This window comes from Protopterus annectens, chromosome 1.part0 (genome assembly GCF_019279795.1).
Source record: "Protopterus annectens isolate FY-2018-M chromosome 1.part0, PAN1.0, whole genome shotgun sequence".
NCBI lineage: Eukaryota > Metazoa > Chordata > Ceratodontiformes > Protopteridae > Protopterus > Protopterus annectens.
Window position 1 is genome coordinate 1,747,882,993 of NC_056725.1, and position 23,211 is coordinate 1,747,906,203.

The 23,211-nt window shown below is 40.9% G+C and overlaps 1 protein-coding gene across 1 annotated transcript in view; it reads left to right on the top strand.

The window, feature by feature from the left end:
- IGF2R (insulin like growth factor 2 receptor) overlaps nucleotides 1-23,211 on the top strand; it is a 2,372,344-nt gene that overhangs the window by 518,651 nt on the left and 1,830,482 nt on the right. Inside the window, exon 9 of the mRNA XM_044074918.1 lies at nucleotides 20,707-20,896. Coding sequence (XP_043930853.1) covers nucleotides 20,707-20,896 — 190 coding nt within the window. The remainder of the gene's footprint in view (nucleotides 1-20,706; nucleotides 20,897-23,211) is intronic.

The following is a 23,211-nucleotide window of genomic DNA, read 5'->3' on the forward strand; positions in this document are numbered from 1 at the left end:
ACTTTAGCAATGAGGGCTTTAAATTGCCAGTTTCATATGTTGAAGTATCAGAATTTCCTCCTTTCTCAGCTAAAATCTAAGGTGGATGCTTTGGCAGAGGGCATAGAGTGTAAAGAATTGCAGGATTTAGTACATGTCTCTGAACAGGTGGATAAGCATTCTTTGCAGTGTGGTTTTGATGCTGTACAGGCCTCTTCTAGGGTGGCTGCCACTGGTTCAGTTCTTCATAGGCACGCCTGGCTTAAGGATCAGAATTTGTCCGAGCATGTTAAATCTAGAATTCTGGATGCCCCTTTACAGTCTGAAGTTTTGTTTGGTCCCCCTGTGGAGTCGGTTTTGAAGAAAATGGAAGACAAGGCTAAGTCTATGCAGACTGTTAAAGATTTTTTGCAGGTGCAACCTCCAAAGTTTAGTAGAAATTGGCCTACTAAGGGTTGGACGTACCCTTCTTCTGATTCTCAGTCTAGGGGCAGATCTAGACGTGGCAGGGGCAGAGCTCACAGTACATTCAGGCCTAGAACTTGGAGTTCGCCTGCACAATCTGCAGGTGAGGGCAGGGGCCAGTCCTTTCGTAAACAGGCCCAATGACCTGCATTTTCAGCTGCCAGATTCTTCTTGCCTGGCAGCTCCTTTGGGAGGAAAGTTAGCACTTTTCAAGCAAAACTGGCTTTTAGTCACCCAGGACAAATGGGTATTGGACATTATAAACCGAGGCTACAAGTTCTATTTCCATACATTGCCTCCTTTCAAAGGCATGCCAGACGTTCCTCCTCGGCAAAGGATAGAGGCTCACAAGCAGATTTCTTTACTTCTTCAAATAGGAGCTATACAGCCAGTTCCTCTGTCAGAAGTGGGTCTAGGATTTTATTCTCGCCTGTTTCTAGTACCAAAGAAAGGGAACACGTGGAGACCAATTTTGGATTTATCTATCCTCAACACATATCTGGACATTCCAAAGTTCAAAATGCTGACGTTACAACAGCTTTTACCTCTGTTGGGAAAAGATCACTGGATGGTAACTCTGGATCTCAAAGAGGCTTATCTTCATGTTCCTATCAGGCCCAGTTGCAGGAGGTACCTGCGTTTTCGGGCTGGAAATTTACATTATCAGTTCTCTGCATTGCCCTTTGGCTTATCTACTGCACCCAGAGTGTTCACAAAGGTTCTGGCTCCAGTGATAGCCTTTTTCAGGTTGAGGAATACAGATTTATCCTTATTTGGACGATTGCCTGATTATTGCACAAGACAAGGACGAACTTCTTCATCATCTACAGTATGTGATGGTAGTGTTAAGATGCCTAGGGTATTCTGTGAACGAAACAAAGTCCAGTCTAGTACCCTCTCAGGACATGTGCTTTCTGGGTGTGAGACTGAATACAGCTTCCCAGATGGCTTTTTTGACCCCGGACAAACAAAGAAGCCTTTCTCTTTATTTCCATCAAATGTCTCTACAGTCCAGGCTGACTGCAAGGACAGTCCTTCAAGCCTTGGGGTTCATGGCATCTTGTATTCTGGTGCTTCCCAATGCCAAACTGCATATGAGGAAGCTTCAATGGTATCTCAAAAATGTATGGACACAACACTGCCAAGATCTAGACACTGTCATTCATTCAGATAATACCTTGCATTCAGAAGGAATTTTTGTGGTGGGCTCAGGAATGTCACCTAAACAAGGGACTCTCTGTGACCCGACCAGAGGCGAGTCAGATTCTAACGACAGATGCCTCGGACAAGGCTTGGGGAGCACACCTGAATGGAAAATGGGTGCAAGACACGTGGCCTGTCAGACTTCAACATTTGCATATCAACTTGAAGGAGATGTTAGCAGTCCAATTTGCATTGATGGCTTTCAAGGATTTACTTCACCCGGGGCAGGTGTTGATTCAAACAGACAACACTACTGTCATGTGGTACATCAACAAGCAAGGGGGAACCCATTCGTACCCTCTTTGCAGGCAAGCGATGATTTTGTGGGAGACTGCTCTCAGTTTACACCTCAATCTTCAGGCAAGGTTTCTACCAGGAGCACAGAACTCCTTAGCAGATGTGTTGAGCGGACAAATAGTGGATCCTCACGAGTGGAAACTGGATCCTCATGTATTTCAAAAGTTGACAGTGTTATGGGGGACTCCAGACATAGATCTGTTCGCTTCTCCACAAAATTACCTGTTGCCAAAGTTTTGCACAAAAATGTTTCATCCCACAGCTTGGAAGGTGGATGCTCTATCATTCAGTTGGAGCAATCTTCATGTTTATGCCTTTCCACCTCTGCCTCTCATTCCCAAGGTACTCTTGAAGGCCAGAAAAGACAAGCCATCCATGATTCTGATAGCGCCGGATTGGCCTCAACAGCACTGGTACCCACTACTGAGGAGTTTAGTACGGGAGCCTCCATGGCCTCTGCCTTTGATTCCGCATCTTTTGTCTCAGGAGGGCAATCACTTCCTCAATGTCAAGATTCAGTCTCTGCATCTAACAGCCTGGCATATTCGGTTTTAGACCCTGGAGGGTCTCAGCTTCCACAACAAGTTTTGAATGTTATTTTGGAGGCCAGAAGGCCTAGTACAAGGAAAGTTTACGCTGATAAATGGAGGAGATTTTTTATTTGGAGCAAAGCGAAGGACTTTGATGTTTCCAAGCCTGATTTAAGTGTTTCTCTTCAATATCTTACTGAGTTATTGGACAAGGGTTTGTCTTTCTCCTCGATAAAGGTTCATGCTGCAGCCATTTCTGCTCACTATGGCTGTGACCCTCCTTTATTTTCTCATCCTTTGTTTAAGCAATTTCTTAGAGGGTCAAAGAACATAAGACCCCCACGTAGAGCTCCTACTCCTGCTTGGGATCTCAATTTTGTGTTGGAAAAACTTACTCTACAACCTTTTGAGCCTGCAGCTACTGCCGAGTTAAAGTATTTATCATGGAAGACTGCTTTTTTGTTGGCCATTACCTCTGCAAGAAGGGTTTCTGAATTACAGGCCCTTATGGCAGTGGAACCTTTCCTGATTTTTCATAAGGATAGGGTATCTTTGCGTACTAATCCTTCCTTTATGCCTAAAGTGGTGTCTAGTGTGGCCTTGAACCAAACTATTCATTTGCCTACTTTTTATGCAAACCCCCAAAATAAAGGGGAGAAGATTTTGCATACTTTGGATATTCACAGGCAGTTGCGTTATTATTTGAGCAGAACCAAGGGGTTCAGGCAGTCTCAGCAGTTGTTTGTTTCTTTTGCTTTGGGTTCTCAGGGAAAACCTGTTTCAAAACAAACTATTTCTAAATGGATTGGTTTTTGTATTTCTTTCTCTTATTCCCATCATGGTAAGGAGATTCTGGCTGGAATCAGACCTCATTCCACTAGAGCTACTGCCACTTCTACTGCCTTTCTAAGGGGTAGCTACAAAGATATTTTGGAAGCAGCCACTTGGAGTTCAGTACATACTTTTTCTAAACATTACCACCTTCCTCTTTATTCTAAGTCTAGGGCTGGATTTGCCACTGCAATTTTACAGGGCATTTTAGCAGCCCCTAGTGCTTTATGATTTTGCCATCCTCCCTTTACCTCTGCTTTGGGATTCTACCCATATGTAAGGACTGCAGCAATGTGAGATGAAGAACATAGTACAGTTTTGTACCTACCATAAATGTAGATGTTCGAAGATCCACATTGCTGCAGTCCAATTTACCCTCCCTCCTTCCCCTCTGTAGTTTGACATGGTTATATGGTTTGGGTGATGGTTGTTGTTGGGCATGTTTTTGGGAGGTATCCTGTTTTTGGGCTGTGGCCTTTCTTTTTAGGGTCTTCTGACATATGGGGCAAGAAAAGACTGAGGATATGACGTCGGTCATGCGCTTTTATACCCTGACGCTCTGATGTCAGATCTGAGCGCCCATGACCGACGTCAGCCTAATACTTTGATATTCGGGCCGACCGAGGACAGCGGACTACCCATATGTAAGGACTGCAGCAATGTGGATCTTCGAACATCTACATTTATGGTAGGTACAAAACTGTACTTTTCTCCCACCCCCAGATGCAATAAGAATTATTATTCTAAATCTTGACTGCTCCTCATAGGAAAGATGAGGGAAGGTCTCCCTGATCAGAGACCAAGACAGTCAGAAGATGGCAACCTGAGCAACACCCTAGACCTGAGGGATCCAGAGGCTTATTCCCCCAGAGAACAGTTGTGATATTGCATAGTACCCTCCCCAACTCTACCACCTTCCATGTTCCTCTTTCTAACAGGAAGACTTTCTTCTTTTTTATACCAGTGGGAACTCATCACCTTGGACTAGTGAATCTTAAACATCATAAAAAGAGCTACTACTTTCAGTTAAAAAGACCAAGAATCCCCCCTCCCCCCCAATTCTGGCAGTCCCTGCTGGAGAGAAAGCAACAAGGTTCTAATCCAGCAAATTGCTATTCCAAATAAAGGAAGGCACTTGGAGACCAATTTTAGACCTCGCAAAATTGAACAAGTTCCAAAATATTCCCAAATTCCCAATTGCTGACTCTTCAAAAACTGCTACCCATGATGTTTCCAGGAGCCTACACGGTTATGATAGATCTGAAGAATGCCTATCTTCAAGTTCCTATTACAAAGGAACACAGGAGATACCTTTGCCTTTTAGCAGCAGGTTTGCACTACCAGTTCTGTGATTTGCCATTTGATTTCTCCACTGCCCCCAGACTTTCCACCAGATGTCTAGCTCTGATTATTGCCCATTGCAGAACAATAGGAGTGCACATCTACCTCTACCTGGATGATTGCCTCATCCAGGGAAAATCCATACTGGAACCTCAAACAGCCTTACGAGTTACCATGGATTGCTGTCAGAAGGTGTGACTCAGTCTCAATTTCCACATGCCCCTACTTTAGCTTCACAGAAGAATACTATTTCTGGATATATTGATAGATCCTATAAAACAAAGGGTTTTCCTACCCTAAGACAAGGTGTCCTTTCAGACACTGTCTACTCAATCTACTGCCAGAGCAGACAGCCACTGCAAGGGAATGTCTAAGGGCCTTAGGATACATGGCATTATGCATCCTAATGATTCCTCCTTCAAAACTATACATGAAGAAACTCCAATGGTTCCAGAAAAACACTTGGGGGGGTGGACACTGTCAACCTCTGGAAACCTTGATGCCTGTTTTACCCTGCTTGAAGAAGGAGCTTATTTGGTGGAAAGACATTCTCATGCTGAATCCAGGGGCAAACGTCTCTCTTCCAGTGATAAAGACCATCACCACAGACAGTTCAGAGGTAGTCTAGGGAACACACAGGACCCATGAAGGTTCAAGGTATTAAGATGCCAGAGCAAAGAAAACTTCACATAAACCAGAAGAAATAGCTGACAGTGTTTCTAGTGATGAAAACCTTTCAAAGCAACCTGTCCCCAGGAACAGTACAGATTTGGACAGAATACCAGTTATGTTGTACATGGGAGCCCACTCCTAACCCCCATATAGTCTAGCAATAAAGATTTGGTTCTTGGCATCACAAGTGCAACTGACATTTGTAGTATCCCACATCCCTGGTCATAACACCACCTCAGCAGATTCTTTGAGCTGGGACCTTCTGGACCCCAATGAATGGATGTTAAAAAGAGAGATCTTCCCGGACCTCGCTCATTATTTGGGACACCCTAATGTAGAACTTTTCACCATTCATCAGAGCAGACCAGCAGACTGGTATATGGAGAGCCGATGCAGTCTCCTTCAAATGGGCAGGCCTCTTTCTGTATTTATTTCTGCCATTTACCCTGATTCACAATATACTGATAAAGGTGAAGTCAGACAGGCTAAGCATACTAATAGCCCCCCTTCTGGCCAAGATAACATTAGTTCTCTCTCCTTTTGACTCTCAGTGATGGGAGATATTACATTCTTCCACAAGTAATAGGTCTACTCACTTAGCTAAAGGGTTCTGACATTCAACGTCACTTGACTACCCTCAGACTAACAACTTTGAAGATTGGCTTCTGACCCCAAATAATGCAAACTACTGTACAGAAGTCCAGTCTGTCCTGAGAGAGGCATGAAAAACAAATACCAGAAAATCATACAAGTCCAAATGGAAAAAATGTTCTTTTTGGTACAAGAATAAAGACATTAGTCCTCCTCATATGGACATAACGCTATTGTTGGAATACCTTTTGGGATTGTTTCACCAGGGCCTTTCCTATTCCAATATTAAGGTACATGCTTCAAACATCTATGCCTGTTGCTTGTTCCACCTCATCTATTCTCATCCCCCTCAAAACCATTTGTGAAAGGGGTAATACATCTAATATCCCCCCAGAGAAACCCTACCTGAGATTTAAACTATGTATTAGAAAAAACGGTACTTGCGTATTATTACAACCACATTTCGAAGTTCCTGTAAATCATAATGTTCGAGCAAAATTACTTTGTTGCAGTGAAAAGGGGTTATTTAAACTCCAAATTAGTATTGTAACAGTTTGGTAGTGAAACAGGAGCAGGAACAATGACAAAATTCCTCAGAGTACTTTACTTTAGCTCTGTAACTGAATGCAAGATGTCATTAAGGTAGCAGCTTGCCAGTAACAGTGGTAACGATTTCTTTAATGTTTATTTTCCTGTGCTTATTCTACATGTAGTAATTTTCTTGTGATTTTCCACATACAAATAGACATGTTTAAGGGTGTACACATTACTACATAACTTAAATAAGCTTCTACAAACAAACACACAGGTCTTTGCAGGTATTTATGGGCAGAATTGTTGCGATCCTTTTGTACCATTCAGTTAGCTAAACAGTAAAATGATCTTGACATTTTTTACAAGAAGAAAAAAAATGTATCACTTTCTGATCATATAGAATAGTTAATGATGGGACTGTTATTTCCCCAAGTACAATATACAAAAGGTAATGGATGCTCTGACATTTCTTCCAGTCTCAGCATCCGGAAAATGGCACGATGTTTTGCCTTATGTTAAGCACACTGTGTACACTTTAAGAGCTTAATTGTGAATGATATGTTATTGGTTGAATGTCTCAGTACTGCACAGTTTAGGATGCAGAATGTTTAGCTCGTTGTTGCGTCACAACGCTGTAGAAGAATAACTAAGGGTACTTGGATATTATCTTTATGAAAATGTGGTTGCAATAATACGCAAGTACCAAAAAAACTTACTTTATCATATTTTGAGCCAGCAGCATCTGCTTCCCTAAAGATATTCATTTGGAAGACTACCCTACTGATAGCCATCACTTTACCCAGGTAGGTCTCAGAGCTACAAGCCCTGATGTGTAAAGAACCCTTCACTGTATTCCATAGGGACAGTGTTCCCCTAAGAACTAACACTCCCCTTTATGCCCAAAGTAGTGTCAGAACTCTCCATGAATCAAACTATTCACTTGCTGGTGCTCTTTCCTAACCCACAGAATAAAGCCAAGCAAATCCTGCATTCTGTGGATATACACTGACAGGTCGGGTATTACCAGGACAAAAAAATGACAAATGGCCAGATATTCAGGTTCAAACTTCTTTACTCTTACTTAACATCCAGTACCTCGGCAGTTTGCCTTCCAAGGATGAAAATCATACAAATGAACCTGTATTTTTTTATACCTGGTTTGTTGAGGAACAACTTAAATCAGATGGCGACAACAAAGATATTTATTTTGTTACCAAATATTCCCCTTTTTCAGCAAAACTGAGGAAGTTAGTGTTGGACAGTTGGCAACTTGTTCAGCAAGATGAACAGGGGAGTCATCTTTTTTTCCTAATACAGCAAAATTTTCATATGGGCAATATTTGAACCTTAAGGAGTTGTTAAATTTGAGATATCCTGCAACAGGGTTTCAAAAAGGTACATATGCCTGTGGTAGTCGCAGGATCTGCAACAAAGTTAGGAATTTGTCTGGTGGCTTTATTAATGGAAAAAAAGTGCGTTTCTAAGGGGTGTTTTTCTTGCAGTTCTTGTGGGGTTGTATATATTTTGGATTGTAATTGTAAAAGAAGTTAAATGGTATCTAGGCAACACCACAAGAATGGTGAAGGTGTGTGTGTTTAGAACATTTGGGGGATATTCGTAATGGCAATTTTAAAAGTCCTGTAGCTGAACATTTTTACAAAGTGCATGGTGGGTCTAGTGATTCATTAACATTTATCATGATTGGACATCCATTCATGAAAAGAGGGGATGATACCAATTTACTTAATTTGAAGAGTAAAATGATTCTTAACTATGGCACATTACATCCAGAAGGGCTCAATTTAGAGGTAAATTTAAGTGTATAGTAATATTTATTGATTTAAAAAAAAATTGTCATGTTTTTATGGAATTGAGATATGTAATGTTTAAGGAATGTATAGGTTCATAGGTTGGTACTGAGCTATCTGCCCGAAGGCATATATTAGCCCATCCACATTGTGCGGTATTCACCGCCCCTTTAGTAGTTCCCTAGACCCTTTTACTAGCAGCTAGTACCCTTGGCCCCTATCTAGTAGTGCTGTTGGTGTGATCCCCGGTGTGAACTTTCTGTTACCCATCCACTCATCAAGGTTCCTCTTGAAGAGTGATAGTGAGGGGCTCTGTATTATGTAGATCGGGACCCTGTTCCATAGTAAGGAAGTCTCTGCGAAGGGAATCTATCCCCCCAGCATGTTCTATGCATTGTTGTGTTGAGGTTTATATCCCTAGAGCGTGTAGCTCGAGTAGATTTGGTTTTGCTAAGATGGAGCATGTTCAACAATTCTGGGTTGGACATGGCTCTGTACGTTAGACAGAGATCGCCTCTGAGAAAGTGGTATGCAACAGAGAACAGTCTTAGCTTTTTCAATCGTTCTGCATAGGACAACTGTTTGAGGCCAGTAATTCTCTTGGCTAGGTACCTCTATGGTCTCTCCAGCTGCTGGAGATGTCTAGCCAGGTACATTCCAACTGGTGCATTGTACTCAATAATGGGTCTGATGAGGGAAGAGTAGAGGGGCACCATTACATCCTTAGACCTTGATGCGAACCCTTTTGTGATCAGATGGGTCACATAGAAGGATTTTCTAACCACTTTGGCAACATGGTTATTAAAGGAAAGCTGGCTGTCTACTTGGGTCCCTAGATACCTTATTTCTTCTTCAGATTTCAGGGGATTACCTCCTATGTTGTAGTTTGTGGGTACTCTGTTTTTTCCATAGGGGATTACTACGCATTTTTTTGCATTTAGCTTGAGACCATGGCTTTGACACCATGCATCAGTCTCATTTAGTCTCATGTATAAAGTAGATTGTTTAGAACTGAATGTTTTCTGATGTACAGATGGGTAGACATCGGAAGGAATACATTTGGAGTTAGATTTTTTTTACAGATAATGCGTCAAATCACATGTTAAATGGGTAATTATTGAAAGCACCAGAAGGGGGCACAGGGTATAAAAAAATACAGGTTCATTTGTATGATTTTCATCCTTGGAAGACAAAGTGTTGTGGCACCAGATGTTACGCAAGAGTAAAGAAGTTTGAACCTGAATGTCTGGCTGTTTGTTGTTGGTTTATTTATTTATTTTTTTTGAGTTGTTTGTTACATTTGGCATTTTATTAATTACTTGGACAAAACTAAGTTCCTAAATGGAGCAAAGCAACTACTTGTGCCCTTTCCAGAAGGAAAAGAAGACAGACCATCTACAAACAGACCACCTCCAAATGGATAGCCAACTGCATAACTTTCTGCTGTATCTGTCATGGTAAGCCTGTACCAGTCCATGTCAGAGCCTACCACCAGACAGTGCAGCCACCAGGTTGTCCCTACACAAGCAGTCCTGGAAGCTGCCACATCGACGCCTGTCCACACCTTTACTAAACATTACTATTTAGCTAGTGCCTGAGGCTAAGATAGGTTTTGCTACTGCTCTCCTACAGAACCTGCTTTCTCAGGAACCATCAGACAGCCTGCCCCCCAAATTGTAGCTTTGGAAGTCCTCCCATGGATGAGTACTGCAACATCGACTACAAAGGACATAGTACGGTTGTGCAATACTTCCCTTAATTGTAAATGTTCAAGTAGATTACTTTTGCAGTACAAACTCCAGCCCTCATACCTCTCTGTCTGCTGGCCTCTTCCCCATACCTGGGGGGGGGCAGGTAGTTCTTATCCACCATCATCCCCTGCATCTGCTACTATCACATAGTTGGAATCTTATCCCATCATGCTGTAAAAGTTTAACATCTGGAAGGGCTGTGCTGTCCTGTGGCATCATACTGCTGTTCACTGCATAGAAAGACCTAAAGGTGGCACTGACACTCCTCTGATAAACTGACTTCTGGATATTGACTATCATTTGTCCGTCAGATAGAGATGATGAAAAGACTCTGGAAGTCTGACCATTCATAGGCTTCTACATGGTAGGAAGACCCAAGAATTAGTACTGCAACACTGATCTACTTAACATTCTATAATTATGGTAAGCGGGACACAATTGTACTGTCAGCATATTTTAGAAATGGGACCCCCCCAAACCTCTTTGCCTCTTGAGAGTGTTGTGTCCTCTTTCAGTTCAGTTTGTTCTGTAATACAAGGAAGATAGTTGGCGGACATAGACTTCCTTTTGTGACAGGTTATAATTCTCTCTCTCTCATTTATCCCTACCATCTCCCATTACATTGGCAGCCAAGTGGATGAAAGTAACTGTCTTAAAATTTACCAGACTGTAGTGTCTAACATATCATTAAGCAAATGGTTGACATGACACTACATTTTGACAGTGATGATTGCAGTCATCCTGATCTAACTGTAGACATCATCCATAGAAGCATGACAGAATATTATTACCATAAGCTAGCTGTGTGCACTATTTAGTAGTGCTATAAATGAATTGCTATGGAAAACACCTCTGTGAAGGATTGTAATTCCATTACTTACATCTATAATTGTCCTGTAGCTAAGGTAATGTTAGAATATATATTGTATTTCATTATTAATGAGCTATTGAAAATGCATCAGTCAACACTGTAAATGCCTACATACTGATATAGACAAGTGTGTTATAATAAGCCACACAGGTGCAGCGTGTAACAGTGAGAGTGTTGCATATGTTCTGATACAGCCACTAACATTGCATTAATGATAATTACATTAGACATAGCCACTCCCTGATACATAGGGGAACAGTATGTATGTGAACTATTTGGTGTATGGACAATGTGGTGCCTACAGGTGCTCATGTGCACTATTGTAGAAAAGGGCACTGTTCCAGTCATTTCAGGGATATAATTTGTTACGTATAATGCAGTAGTAGAACAACACAGCACTGCAGCAGTTACTGTTGGTAGATCACAGATCTTGATTCTGTAGTTCAGTTGCTGGCAGGTGTGTACTACCTTTTCAGAGTCTGCACATCCTCCTTGTGTCCACATTGGGTGCTTTGTTTTCTTCCCCTATCTCAAAGATGTGTGATTAGGTGAATTGTCAGTTCAGTTGTGTGTGTGTGTGTGTGTGTGTGTGTGTGTGTGTGTGTGTGTGTGTGTGTGTGTGTGTGTGTCCTCTTCCTTTTAAGGTTGAGTGTCCTTCCATAACTAGATCTGTGCTAGGATATCATGGATTCTAGGAATAGCTGTCAGCAGTTTGTCAAATGAGTTTTAGTTGCATACATTGGCAGTACTAATTCAGGATTGTGGAACACTGGGGTAAGGAAGTTTTAAACATGCCCCCAAGGGTGAACAGTCTATGAATTTTTTTATTTAGAGAACCAAAGGTGCGGAGGACACAAGAGAGCTTGATCCCCTTGTAAACATTTTTTTTTGTTTGTTTTGCATGAAATTTGACCTTTCTGTGTGTTACGTTTCTCAGTGTGTTCATAGTAGTTAATATGAATCCTCTGCCTTGTATCTATTGCTTGCCATGGTGAGTTGTGGATCCCCATTACCCTGAATAGGATAAAGCAGGTACTGGAAAACGAATGAATAATGCAGTGTTAGCAACTGTGTCAGTGCATGTGTAGTGCTAATATTGAATTCAATGCGCCTTTGTTAGTATGTATTTTAATGTGTCATTTAGTGCAATAGTGCAAGAAATATGGACAAAGCCTAAAATAATAGGGGGACAAAAGCCCCAAAATAGGGAGAGATTTCAAATATCACACTTATAAATGTTTACAATTGCTAGAATAAAAAGGTCTTTGTTAGGATGCATTTTCTGAAAGATATGAAAGAAGTGTGAAGCTCAAATGTGTGTCATTATTTAGTGACTTTGATTCTCATTGATTTGCCAGAAAACCATACATTTTATGAGGAACCGATCAAAAATATGGGGCAAAAATCAGGACAGTTGAGAGGTATGAATGCAATACTTGCAACTCACTGATAAGTCTGCTGTGTTTTTAATATGGCCTGTGCTACAGTGGCTAAGTATGTTTGTAACTAAGAAAGTTGCAATCCTATATGTGCTGCTGCATGGTAAATTCACTCATGGCACTACTGGCTGCATTACTAATGCTCCATCTGCCTCTTCACACAATGCCTATGTTTCAGTCAGGATGATTTACCTAATTTTTGTTATTTCATTTAACTGTGTAAACAGTCTAGATACAAGCCTGTTTTCAGGTGCAACTCAGGAGCACCATCTTGTTAAGCATCTTGATCAGAGCTGCAAAGCAGGCAACTCGATCATGGGGGAATCAAACCCTGAATAACAAGACGTAGCTGGTTAACAACGTGTTGTCTTGGTCCTCTGTAATAGTCTGCCAGACCACAGTAGTACATTTGCAAAGATTTGTTGACAGATTGCCAAACATTTGGATAGAGATGTCTTAAACATGTAGTAAATTGCATTTTCTGGCAGCTACATGTGGCCATTACTATAATAGGATCCAGGGAGTAACAAGAACTGAAGATTTGTGTAAGGCTTACATTCTTTACCTCTAGTTTTGTGCCAGTCAGTGAAATTCAGAGATACAACACCAAACCATATTCTTACCACCTGTTGTTGGCTGAGAAATATATCATTTCTCCCTCTGAGGTCTTTGCCGGTTAAGAATCCTCTTCAGGTTTTAGCCATGGAAATTCCCCTACACTGGAGCAACAACTTCTCAACTGTTGAGAGTGACTGCTCTGTAAAATCCCCTCTGTTCATGGTAATCATTAAGCGGACATTTCCTAAGTAATTAAGTCCACCAGATGACCCTCTATTCTTCTGGTTGGAGAGATAGTCTGTATTATTTTAATTATTTTAATTGAGTAGTGATTTTTTTGAATATTTTTGAAAATAATGAAACCAGGTTAGCAGCTTCAGGTATCTGGGAGGGGTGCTTGAGGAGAAAGGACATCTGAATGAGGAGGAAAAAGCTAGAATCAGAAGGGCTGCAGCCACATAGCATAGGGTATCAGGGGTAGTGTGCGACTGAAGATTAAGATGAACAAAACAGTAGTGTGACCAGTACTACTGTATGATACAGAAATCTGGGTAGTAAAGGCAGAGCAGTTGAAGCTAAAAGTGATAGAGATGAAGTGCCTGATATAGGTTGTAGGATGCACAGGATAAATGAAGAAATGAGGACATCCAAGCAGAAACCTAAGAAGCCCTAGTTGAAGAGAATGTCCGTGAGAACAGATGATGGTGGTTCAGGCACATGCAGAAAAATAGAAAACGATTGGTAAAAAAAATTTGGAAAAGACAGGAAGAAGGCAAGAGAAAATGTGAGGGCATCCAGCAAAGAGATGTATAGATTGTATGAGAAGAGAAGAGACACTACAATCAGGCAGGAGAATTTGGAGAGTGGCACCGAATCAAGAGAGGTGGTGACAGTTTACACCCCAACCCCATGTGGAAGGTGGGGAAAAAGGGGATATGGATGAGTGATTTTGTCCCACTACAGGCATTTGTTTGGCTTTGGTCTTCAGTTATTACATGGTCATATAGCTTGTTTCCAGCATTTTTGGCACCTCATGTCCTTGTGGTGGGCAGCAGAACTGCAGCACTACTTTGGGTTGTCAGATTGATTCTTAAAAGGGTTCTTCTACTTTACCCGATTTTGAAGAATGCACCTCCATGTTACTTCATGATTGACTGATTGGCCCATCCTCCTGTTCTTGTTGGTAGTTACCTGTGTTAACACATGGTGCCCGTAGACAGTTGCAGTTGGAATTCTAGCACTCCCAACAAATGTGAATGACCACCAGGTCTTTGGATTCACACTACTTGGTGCCAGACATATTCAAGAGCAAGTAAGGCATATAAATATGAACTACTATATAACTCATTAAGTGTAGCCTGTCCACAAGCGTTTGCAGAAAATATGCGCTTTTACTCTGGATATGATCCAGTGTCATCCTTCCCCATAAATAGGCTCCACACTGAACTCCTACTGATGAGAGTTTTTAGTCTAGATGTCCAAACACATTTCTCAGCAATGTCTGATTTTCATTGCTTTCCAGTGCTCATTTTCCCATGGTAACTATATTTTAAATAAATTCTTATAGTCAGATATATGCATAGACAATAATTGCCATAGAAGGCAGGTAATATTTTCCAAAAGCACAGCCTTCTTTCCTCTGTCACAGTAATAAACTGCTGCCACCATCACCCCAAATTATAAGGTTGGCAACTGTACAGTTACTGTTCACTCACACATATTGTAGTGCATAGGAAAAGTGTTTGGCCAGTGGAAGCACATGTCACCAATTAGCCATATATACAGGGCTGGCTACTTGGTAAACTATTGGCTGTATGGGAAGTAGTCACATGACTAATGTTTGTGACATCTCAACCTAATATAAAAATGGGAAAAAAGCAGATGATGATGATGACCCTGTTATCAGATAATTAAAAGACAACCAGCCACAAACGTTTTAAAAGTGAATCAATAAAACATAATACTTAGAATGAATTAAGCAATGTTGTTAACAGTTAAACATGCAGGTAAATAATGAACTACATATACAAATAAACCTTTTTGAACAAGCAGACTTCAGGAAAGAAAACATCTAGTCATTTTTTCTCATTAATTTTGAACCACAAGAATTACTGAACCTTAAGCTGAACATATCTGAATTTCCAGACACAGATACAAGTGCTGAGAACAAAACTCAAGTCATAAGCCTCAAGTAGCTTTCCTTCTCAGCTGTTCCGATCTACTTAGCTGTTTTTCAGTTATGTTTTATACTTTTTCATATAAAAAAACTGCAGATGTAAGTAAACTGCTTTTTCACATTTGCTTACATTTGAACCTGTTTACTTGCATTCGGTCATCTGCGTCTTTGAAGAATCTTCTAATTGCACTTCATGACACTAGCTTCCTGCTCTAAGAAAAGTCTCGGAGATATGTCTGTGAGAGACCTAAATTCCAGAGAGAGAGGAATTTTCCCTTTTATCTAGTATTGTGCAGTCTCAGATCTGGTATGTTTAAGCTAGCGAAGTGATGATGGCCCTTCAAAAAACACTGGAGTTATTTTCAATTTCTTTGACTATCAATTTGTTTATTTATTTATTTTGATAAAATTGATTTTGGGCAGAGTGAGCTTAGGTGATTTACCATTAATCAATAAAATTGCTGTTGTTTCCATCAGAAGGCAGGAGGTTACACTCTACAATTTTAATTACAAATTCCATGTATTTTTTTTAATATACTTTCATTCAAAATAGTTTCAAGTTCTCACATATTTTAATTCCATAAAAAGTATATGTATTGCAGAATAAGTTACATATTTTTTCATCTGTTGTGATTTTATCAGACTTAAAGGTCAAGTACAAAGGTATTTTTATCATCATTTTTGGTGTAGTTATGTCGGGAGTAGTTATGTTCTCATTATATAAAATGTTTCTAAAATACGTAGATTTTACTTTAGTTTATTTGTTGATGCTTATTTTTACTAAATTTAATACACTTGCTTGTATTTCCTGTATGTTGACCAAATGCTGGGTACTTCCTTATTCTGAGTAATGTAGTCCTGCATTTTGATGAAGCAATAAGGGTGGGCTAGCAGCTTATAATGGTTAGATATATTTTCTCTAATATACAGCTGATTTCAACACAGTTACAGTGACTGCAGCACAATGAATCAGTCAGGCAGGCAATTAGACAGTAAATAAATTAACTAAATGCATCTGTATTCAAATAAAGTAATAAAAGTGAAATGGAGCTTGATAAGATTACTAGTAAAGTGTATAATGCTTGGCATACAGTGTAATAACACAGATAATATTGTATCAGGTAGTCGTATACCACAGGCAATCACTCTTAAGTGAAGGGTACAGAACTCACCACCATGATAGCCTCCAGTAAAATATGTTTATAGATGTTATATGCACTAAATCTGGATTGAAAAATGTTCAGTGAACTGCATAGGCTTCACAACACTGTGAAAGCTTCACCTGTACATGGGACTTACTGCATGCAGTAACTGGTGAGAATTCGGACTTCTTGCAGTACCAAGTTTCATATACAGGTGTAGCTGTACTGCATGTTTTGGGAGTTAGACTGGAGAGCCTTGGACCAGGTACATGCTTGGTTTGGTGTAGTATGAGCAGTCCCACAAACTCCTGTGGGGATGGCTTGCAGTGTTCTCTCTTCAAAAATGGATATAATTCACCAGTGGACCTGTGGCCATTCAACCCTGTTTGCTTAGGGAAATACAGGTGTAATGGCTATGCCACCCTACAGGTGGAATTCCTGTGCTGGACAGCCTCATTGCCATTGCAGCTCCACTTACATGTCAAATGTGGCTCCGTGCCGGCAGAACAAGTCCTGACATACAGACGGATCTGCTGTACCAGTGAGCATCAGCAGAATTATGCAGTCCTGTTGAGTCCTCTGGTAAGTTTGGGCTAAATATAATAAAATCCAGTAATAAAAGTGTTACATAATATTATAAGTTTCTTTTCTTGGCATTGCCAGACTTTCAGTTCAGTACTTCAGAGTTTTGAATTAGTTACTCTTTGGCTGTCCTTATGATCTCATTAGAAGGTGCTGTCAGATAACAGTAATGTAGAACTAACTGTATTCCTGCTCAACATACAGTACAGAGAAACATACATTTTTAAACAAATTAAATATAGCTGCACTGATGTAACCAAAGCAAAAAAATACACATTTTATAATTGGCAAGCTTACTTTCCATAATGAGAGCATAATTATAGCAAAAAGAAGTTGCAAAAAAAACTTTGCACTTTAAGTACAGCTCACATTTCTGTTGCATTCTAATTGCACAGCACGGTGACATGTTTATATAATAACCTTATAACTTTTGTCCGTAGTATTTTTAACTACTTACTTTGCAAATAATTGCATTTAGTTTTTAGCAAGGATTGGTTGCCCTTAGGAGTAACAGATATTTCTCTAATAGTGTTTTTGGAGTATTAAACAGCTCTGTGGTGTAGAAGGATGAAGTCCTATGTACAGCCTTAATTTCCCTACGGCTGTTAGCTGGTCTGGCAGTGGAAGAGTTGGACAGGGGAAGATGGGAGTGAGAGATTTATGCTGCCTTACCGATGGAAGGAAGGAAACAGTCCCAGTCTGCCAAATGGCTCCCTGACTACAAGACTAGAGGGAGAGGTGCTTGGTTGCTACGTGTGTGGGATGGCACCTAAGGAAGGGGGTTGATGACCAGCATTCACTGAGGGAGAAATAACACTAAAAAAGTGATTTTGGAGGTGTCCTTAAAGCATCTCAACCTTCAAATTGTATTTCTGGGTGCAGAAATCAAAGGGCAGAGAGCCCTCCATATCCTCAGTGTGCATTGCTATCTTTGGGGGGTTTATATTAGATCACCGAACACTTAAAAAAGCGAACGGTGATTAATTGACCCTATGTAAGTGAAAGCTTACAATTTCGAACTGTCAGAACAGCGATTTTTTTTCCCTAGGGAAAAAAATTGCTGTCCCAACAAAAAATAAATAAATCAAATACTTTACATATTACATTATGTGGTGGGGGCTTCGCCCCACCCCCCTCGATGTGGGGGGTTGTGCCCCACACACCCCCCCTACTTAAATATACCAACTCCGAGACTGCACTACAGTGCCGAAAACGGCAAAGTAACGAAGCAGCCAAGCGAATTCTCTCAAAAGCCGCTTCAATATTTTGTCGTTTCAGGCTTTTGAGTTCGACCAAGAAGCATTTGAAAGAATGCATCTTCGGTCTTATAATAGGGAACCTGTCTTTGGGTACTGCTTGAAGAGACTATGCAAGTTCAGAATGATAGACCAGTTGTTTATCTTCTGTACTGCAGATCAAGTAGACAAGTTCTCCTTCATGTGACGAAGCACAGCCTGTCCATATGGATTGTTAACTATATCATTTTCTCTCACCAGGCTGAAAACATCCTCGTGGCCACCATGGCTGTAAGTTATACTGCTAAATGTTATGGCTGCTTTTGATGAGTGATTCAGCATTATCTCATGTGGACATTTGCACTGCAGCCACTTTGTACATACCTGTGTTAAACAGTACTGCGTGGTTCATGATTCTTCAAACCCGGTCTTCTGTGGTACCCCAGTACTTCAGGGTTCTGTCTGTTAAACATTTTGCTTTGTAGGCTTTCTTCAGCTCCTGGCTCTCTAGGAATTTTTTTTCTACTCCTTGGGATACCTCCTATAATTTTCTCTCTAGTGAGGCCCTTCAAAGTCTAATATACGATATGCATGTGCTTACCTTACCAATTGATTGAAAAGAAAGCCCTGTGCACTGAGTAGTAATTGCCATTCCACTGTCTCCCTTTGCATACATGAACTTTCCTTTAAGATAGGCAAATATAAAGTTTTATTTTCTTTTAACTGTGCTTGCTTAATGCCATAGGGGTTGGACTGAGAAGCACAGGTATTGTGTGTGCCCTCCTCGCTTGGCATTTGAAAGGGCTCATGAGCATTTATATGCTAAAACAGATATTAATAATGCTTGGGGAAACATTATGGTGTAACTACATGTAGAGGTTCACCGAAATTTTTAGTTTTAGATTATGTACCTGATTTTAATACTGGGTTAGATGCTGATGAAGAATTAGACTGGATGGAATATTGCTGGCTGCCAGCAACCCTCCAGGATTAAATGACAAAGAAAACTTCAAAGTTTATTTAAAGAGAAAGAAGCTTAAACATTAAAGCAGGCAATAATTGATCTAATTAGATTAATTATGTAAATGTTTTATTGATGTGGTTTTAATTGTTTAAAGTATACAGTGTTGTGCTTTATTGTTTTTCATTCAATCTGAAGAAGTCTAACTGTAGATAAAAGCACTTACTGGATGAATTTTTGCATCTTAATTCATTAAAACTTTTCTAAGTTCATTATTTTTGGTAGTTTTTTATGGTATTCGACATAATATGCCTTAAGATGCTTGCATGCTACAAATGCTGTCATTAGTGAATGCATGAGTTTGTCAGTGAGCTCAGGATCTCAAAAGAGGAAATCCAAACACTTACGCACTGCAGACGGCTTGTTGTAGATAAACGGAAATTTTACATAATTGTCTAGTATTTCTCCAGAATGTCTTGTAGTAACTAAATAGGTGCTTATTTAGTAACCCAGACTCTGCTTCCTGTCTTGTGGGAATTCTCCCACAACCACCAAGCTTCTTTTAGCGTTAGAGTTTTAACTGTACCATATGTGCAGTGCTGTTTAGAATGGATATTCTTGTTTTAATTTGAGGAAGTAGTTACCTAATATTCAGCTGGAGTTACCTTGCATTACATTAAACTTAGAATTTCTGGTGCTGTACTAAGAAAGTCTTCCCAAACTATATGTGAAAAGAGAAGTCCATGGGCTACTAATATTTAAATTATCCCCGGGATTCAATAATGCCTACAATACAAATGTACACCATTCGGAGTGAACAGACAACATAGACATAACTCTCACCTTCTTCCTCTTAATTTCGTATTTTTCCTACTGATATTCTTGCAGCTTTAAATGGTGACAGGGATTCATAAAGGTTAACACAAAGTGTATAGAATACATATACACAGTGTAATCTTTGAGTGATTAGAAAGCACAAAGAATATAATAAGAATGTTCTTGAATACATATTGTGTACACTTAGTGTAGGCTTTATTGAATCTGGCCCTATGTTTCCAAAACTATTTAGCGGCAAGATCTCTGCCTCACATTCCTGACCTTCAGTCACTGTCTGTGTGGAATTTTGCATGTGTGTATGAGTTTTCCCCTTGTATTTCTGTTTCCACACATCTTCCCATAGCATGTCATTGATTGGCTGTGCTAAATTGTCCAAATGTATCTCTGTGCCTTTGTGACCTAGTTCATGACTGTAAATGGACCAAATAAGGCCATTTCTCTTACACAATTCTTCTTCTTAAAAAGTATATAAATTGTCCCACTTTCTCCCATTTTTTGTCTCAGTCACATTCCAGGGTTAAAAAGGCAGGAATTTAGTAATATAATTTGAGTGGTCTTATTTGGGTTGTATGGCATATGACAGTATATGTGAAGTAAAATGTTTGTTATGTTAATTATAGTGTGATTACTTTTGTGTGAATGTGGATTTGCCTGTGTCATGGGTGGTGGTTCAATGAAGGTGTTTGGGGGGGTATTGTGTTAAGTGAGTTAAGTTTTGTGTGCATGTTTAATATGTATAGAACCTTTTGCGCAATCAGTAGGAGAAAATATACATAAAAACAGTTTAAGCTCAGACCATGGATCATTACTTTGATGTTTGTCTCGGGAGGGTTGTAATTGAAACAAGATTTTAAAAGACGCGTCTTCACAGAACTGATCTTTTTTTCCCTTTCTTTATCACAGCTGATAAGCCTTATTTAGTGAAAGCCAACGACGGTGAAAGTGCAGATGAATACTATTACTACTTGAATGTATGTGGCGAAACTGCGGCTGGAGAGTGCAGTGATGCTAAAGGATTTATTTCATCATGTCAAGTAAAGGCAACAGGCAATTTGAAGAAAGCAGCTGGAAGATACAAAAATCAAACCCTAAGGTATGTAGGATTTTTTACAATATGACACCATAGATGTTCTTCATTCCACATTGCTGCACCATTGGGTATAGTCCCACTGTCCCCCGGCCCGCCCGAATACCAAAGTATATGGCTGACGTCGGTCAAGGCGCATTAGACTGACGTCAGTACAGTTTTGCTAGCTTTGAAACATGAATTCTGTAATTAGGTGTCTTCTAACTTGTTCCGATATCTTTGGATATGGTTTGTGTTGGCACACCGCTGTGTGGTTAATGTCTAATGTGATAGTGTTCAATCTCGTGATCGTCGGCCGCGCTCTGCATCGAGAAGAAGCTCGAGACAATCTAATACCCACAATCCCCTCTGCCTTTACCTCAGATCTAGTTTCGCTGGGAGCTAGCTCGAGCATCTTGAGATAAGATATAACTTTATTTTGTTATATTTTAGAGAAAATTTGTTCTAATAGTAACTTTTGATATACTGAGTGTATGTGTGTATGAGTAGGTAGAATTTCTCGGTACCATTAAGTTTATTAACTGGTTAGAGTTTTTCGGTGCCTACCATCCCTACTTAAATTTGACAACCGGACTTGACATTTAAATCGGATTTGACTTTTTTCCACCGGATTTGACTCTTATACTGGACTTGACTTTTATCTTACCTGTAAAATGTCTGATAAAGTTAAATCAGGCTTTAAGCGCTGTCAGTGTGGCCAAAAAATGTCAGTTACTGACAACCATAGTTCCTGTGTCTACTGCCTTGGCCCTCTCCACTTACAAGAGGACTGTTCAATCTGTCACTCTTTTAGTGGGAGGGTCATGACAGATAGGCGCAGGAAACTCATGGACAGAGGATTATTAAAACCTTCCTTTCAGGAGGCTCTGGATGCTTCGGACCAGGCATCAAAATCCTCAAAGGAATCGAAGACGTCGGAGCCCAAGTCATCGCCGAGCTCTTCGGTAAAGTTAGATCACCGGTTCCACAGACTTCGGGGCCGAGTGTTCAACTGGTGTCGGTTCCTGAGCCTCGAGTCTTGAACCGTGATGGAGCTCCCTCCATCGACTTTATTGAGGTCGGCGGTTCCTTCGACCCGCTCTTCTTCCAAGCTCGTGGTGGGAGCATTCGGCCCTGTCCAAACTTATTTCAGTTTCCACCCAGTTGGTGTCGAAACTTGAAGGCCTCCCATTGTCTCCATCCATTCCTCCTCCGAGACCTGTCCAGTCTTTGGAGCTGGAAGAGGTTGATCTTCTGATTGTGGAGCCCTCAGGTCCAGAACCGCCCTTTCGGTCTGTTCCTTCACCTCGACGAGTCTCGAGCCGACGATCTGTCCTTGGTTCCAGGGCCGATCGATCCTCAGGGTCGATGCCTTCGTGCCTGTGTCGGGATTCTTCCCATTTCTTCGAACCGGGAGATTCTTCGATTCGGGACCCGGGGCTTTCGACCTAATGAGGAAGGTGTTGTCTACCCAGACAACCACATCAGTGGAAGCAACCTCTCCTCCATAAAGGTATCCTCCTCTGCACCCACGGCCACATCCGCCGAGCACCAGTGTCTCAGCCACCCCTGGAGGGTGCCCCTCTTCCTCGGAGGCTTCTTCGGATGCTCCCAAGAAGTCCCTGGGAAAAGATTGTGTAAGAGGAGACACTTGGATTATCCACAAGAATCCTTGACATCCGATACTGACTTAGATGAGTCAGAAGGGTCCCTAAGTCACCTTCAGAAGATGTCTCTTTTCGGACATATTGGAGATCCTGAAACAGAGAGGTGACTGGCAGTCCCTCCCCTTCTGAGGATGAGTCAGTTTTGCTGAAGGCATTCGCTTCTTCCTCCTGGGTCACTCCGCCTTCGACGAATTAATGGAGCTTATTGCTCAAGGGCATGGGAGGCTCCTGACACAGTGGAACCAGTCCCAAGGAAACCCAATAAGTATATCACTGCACCCCAGGACAAGACTTACTTAACAAAAGGAGTTCCAGTGAAAAAGGAGATGTCGGAATCTTCCTCATCTGTCCATCCCCTAATAAAGATTCTAGGACTATGGACAGGTATGGAGCGCATTTTTAGTTCAGCGCTTTTTCCATGCGATCCCTGAACTATTTGACCCACTTTACAGAGGGATCTAGTCAAAGAGTTGGGAGATACCTCCAGGGTACTACAGATGCTGCTGTCTCAGAGAAAGTGACAGCGCAACTTAATACCCTTACATCCATTGTGAACTCGCCCATGAGGCTGATCTCTTACGCAGCCGGAGTAGGGCAGCAGCTTCAGCGATTGCTCTTCGAGACAATCCTGGATGCGCTTATGTTCATTGGAAGCCTTCAAGTCTTCCTTTACTA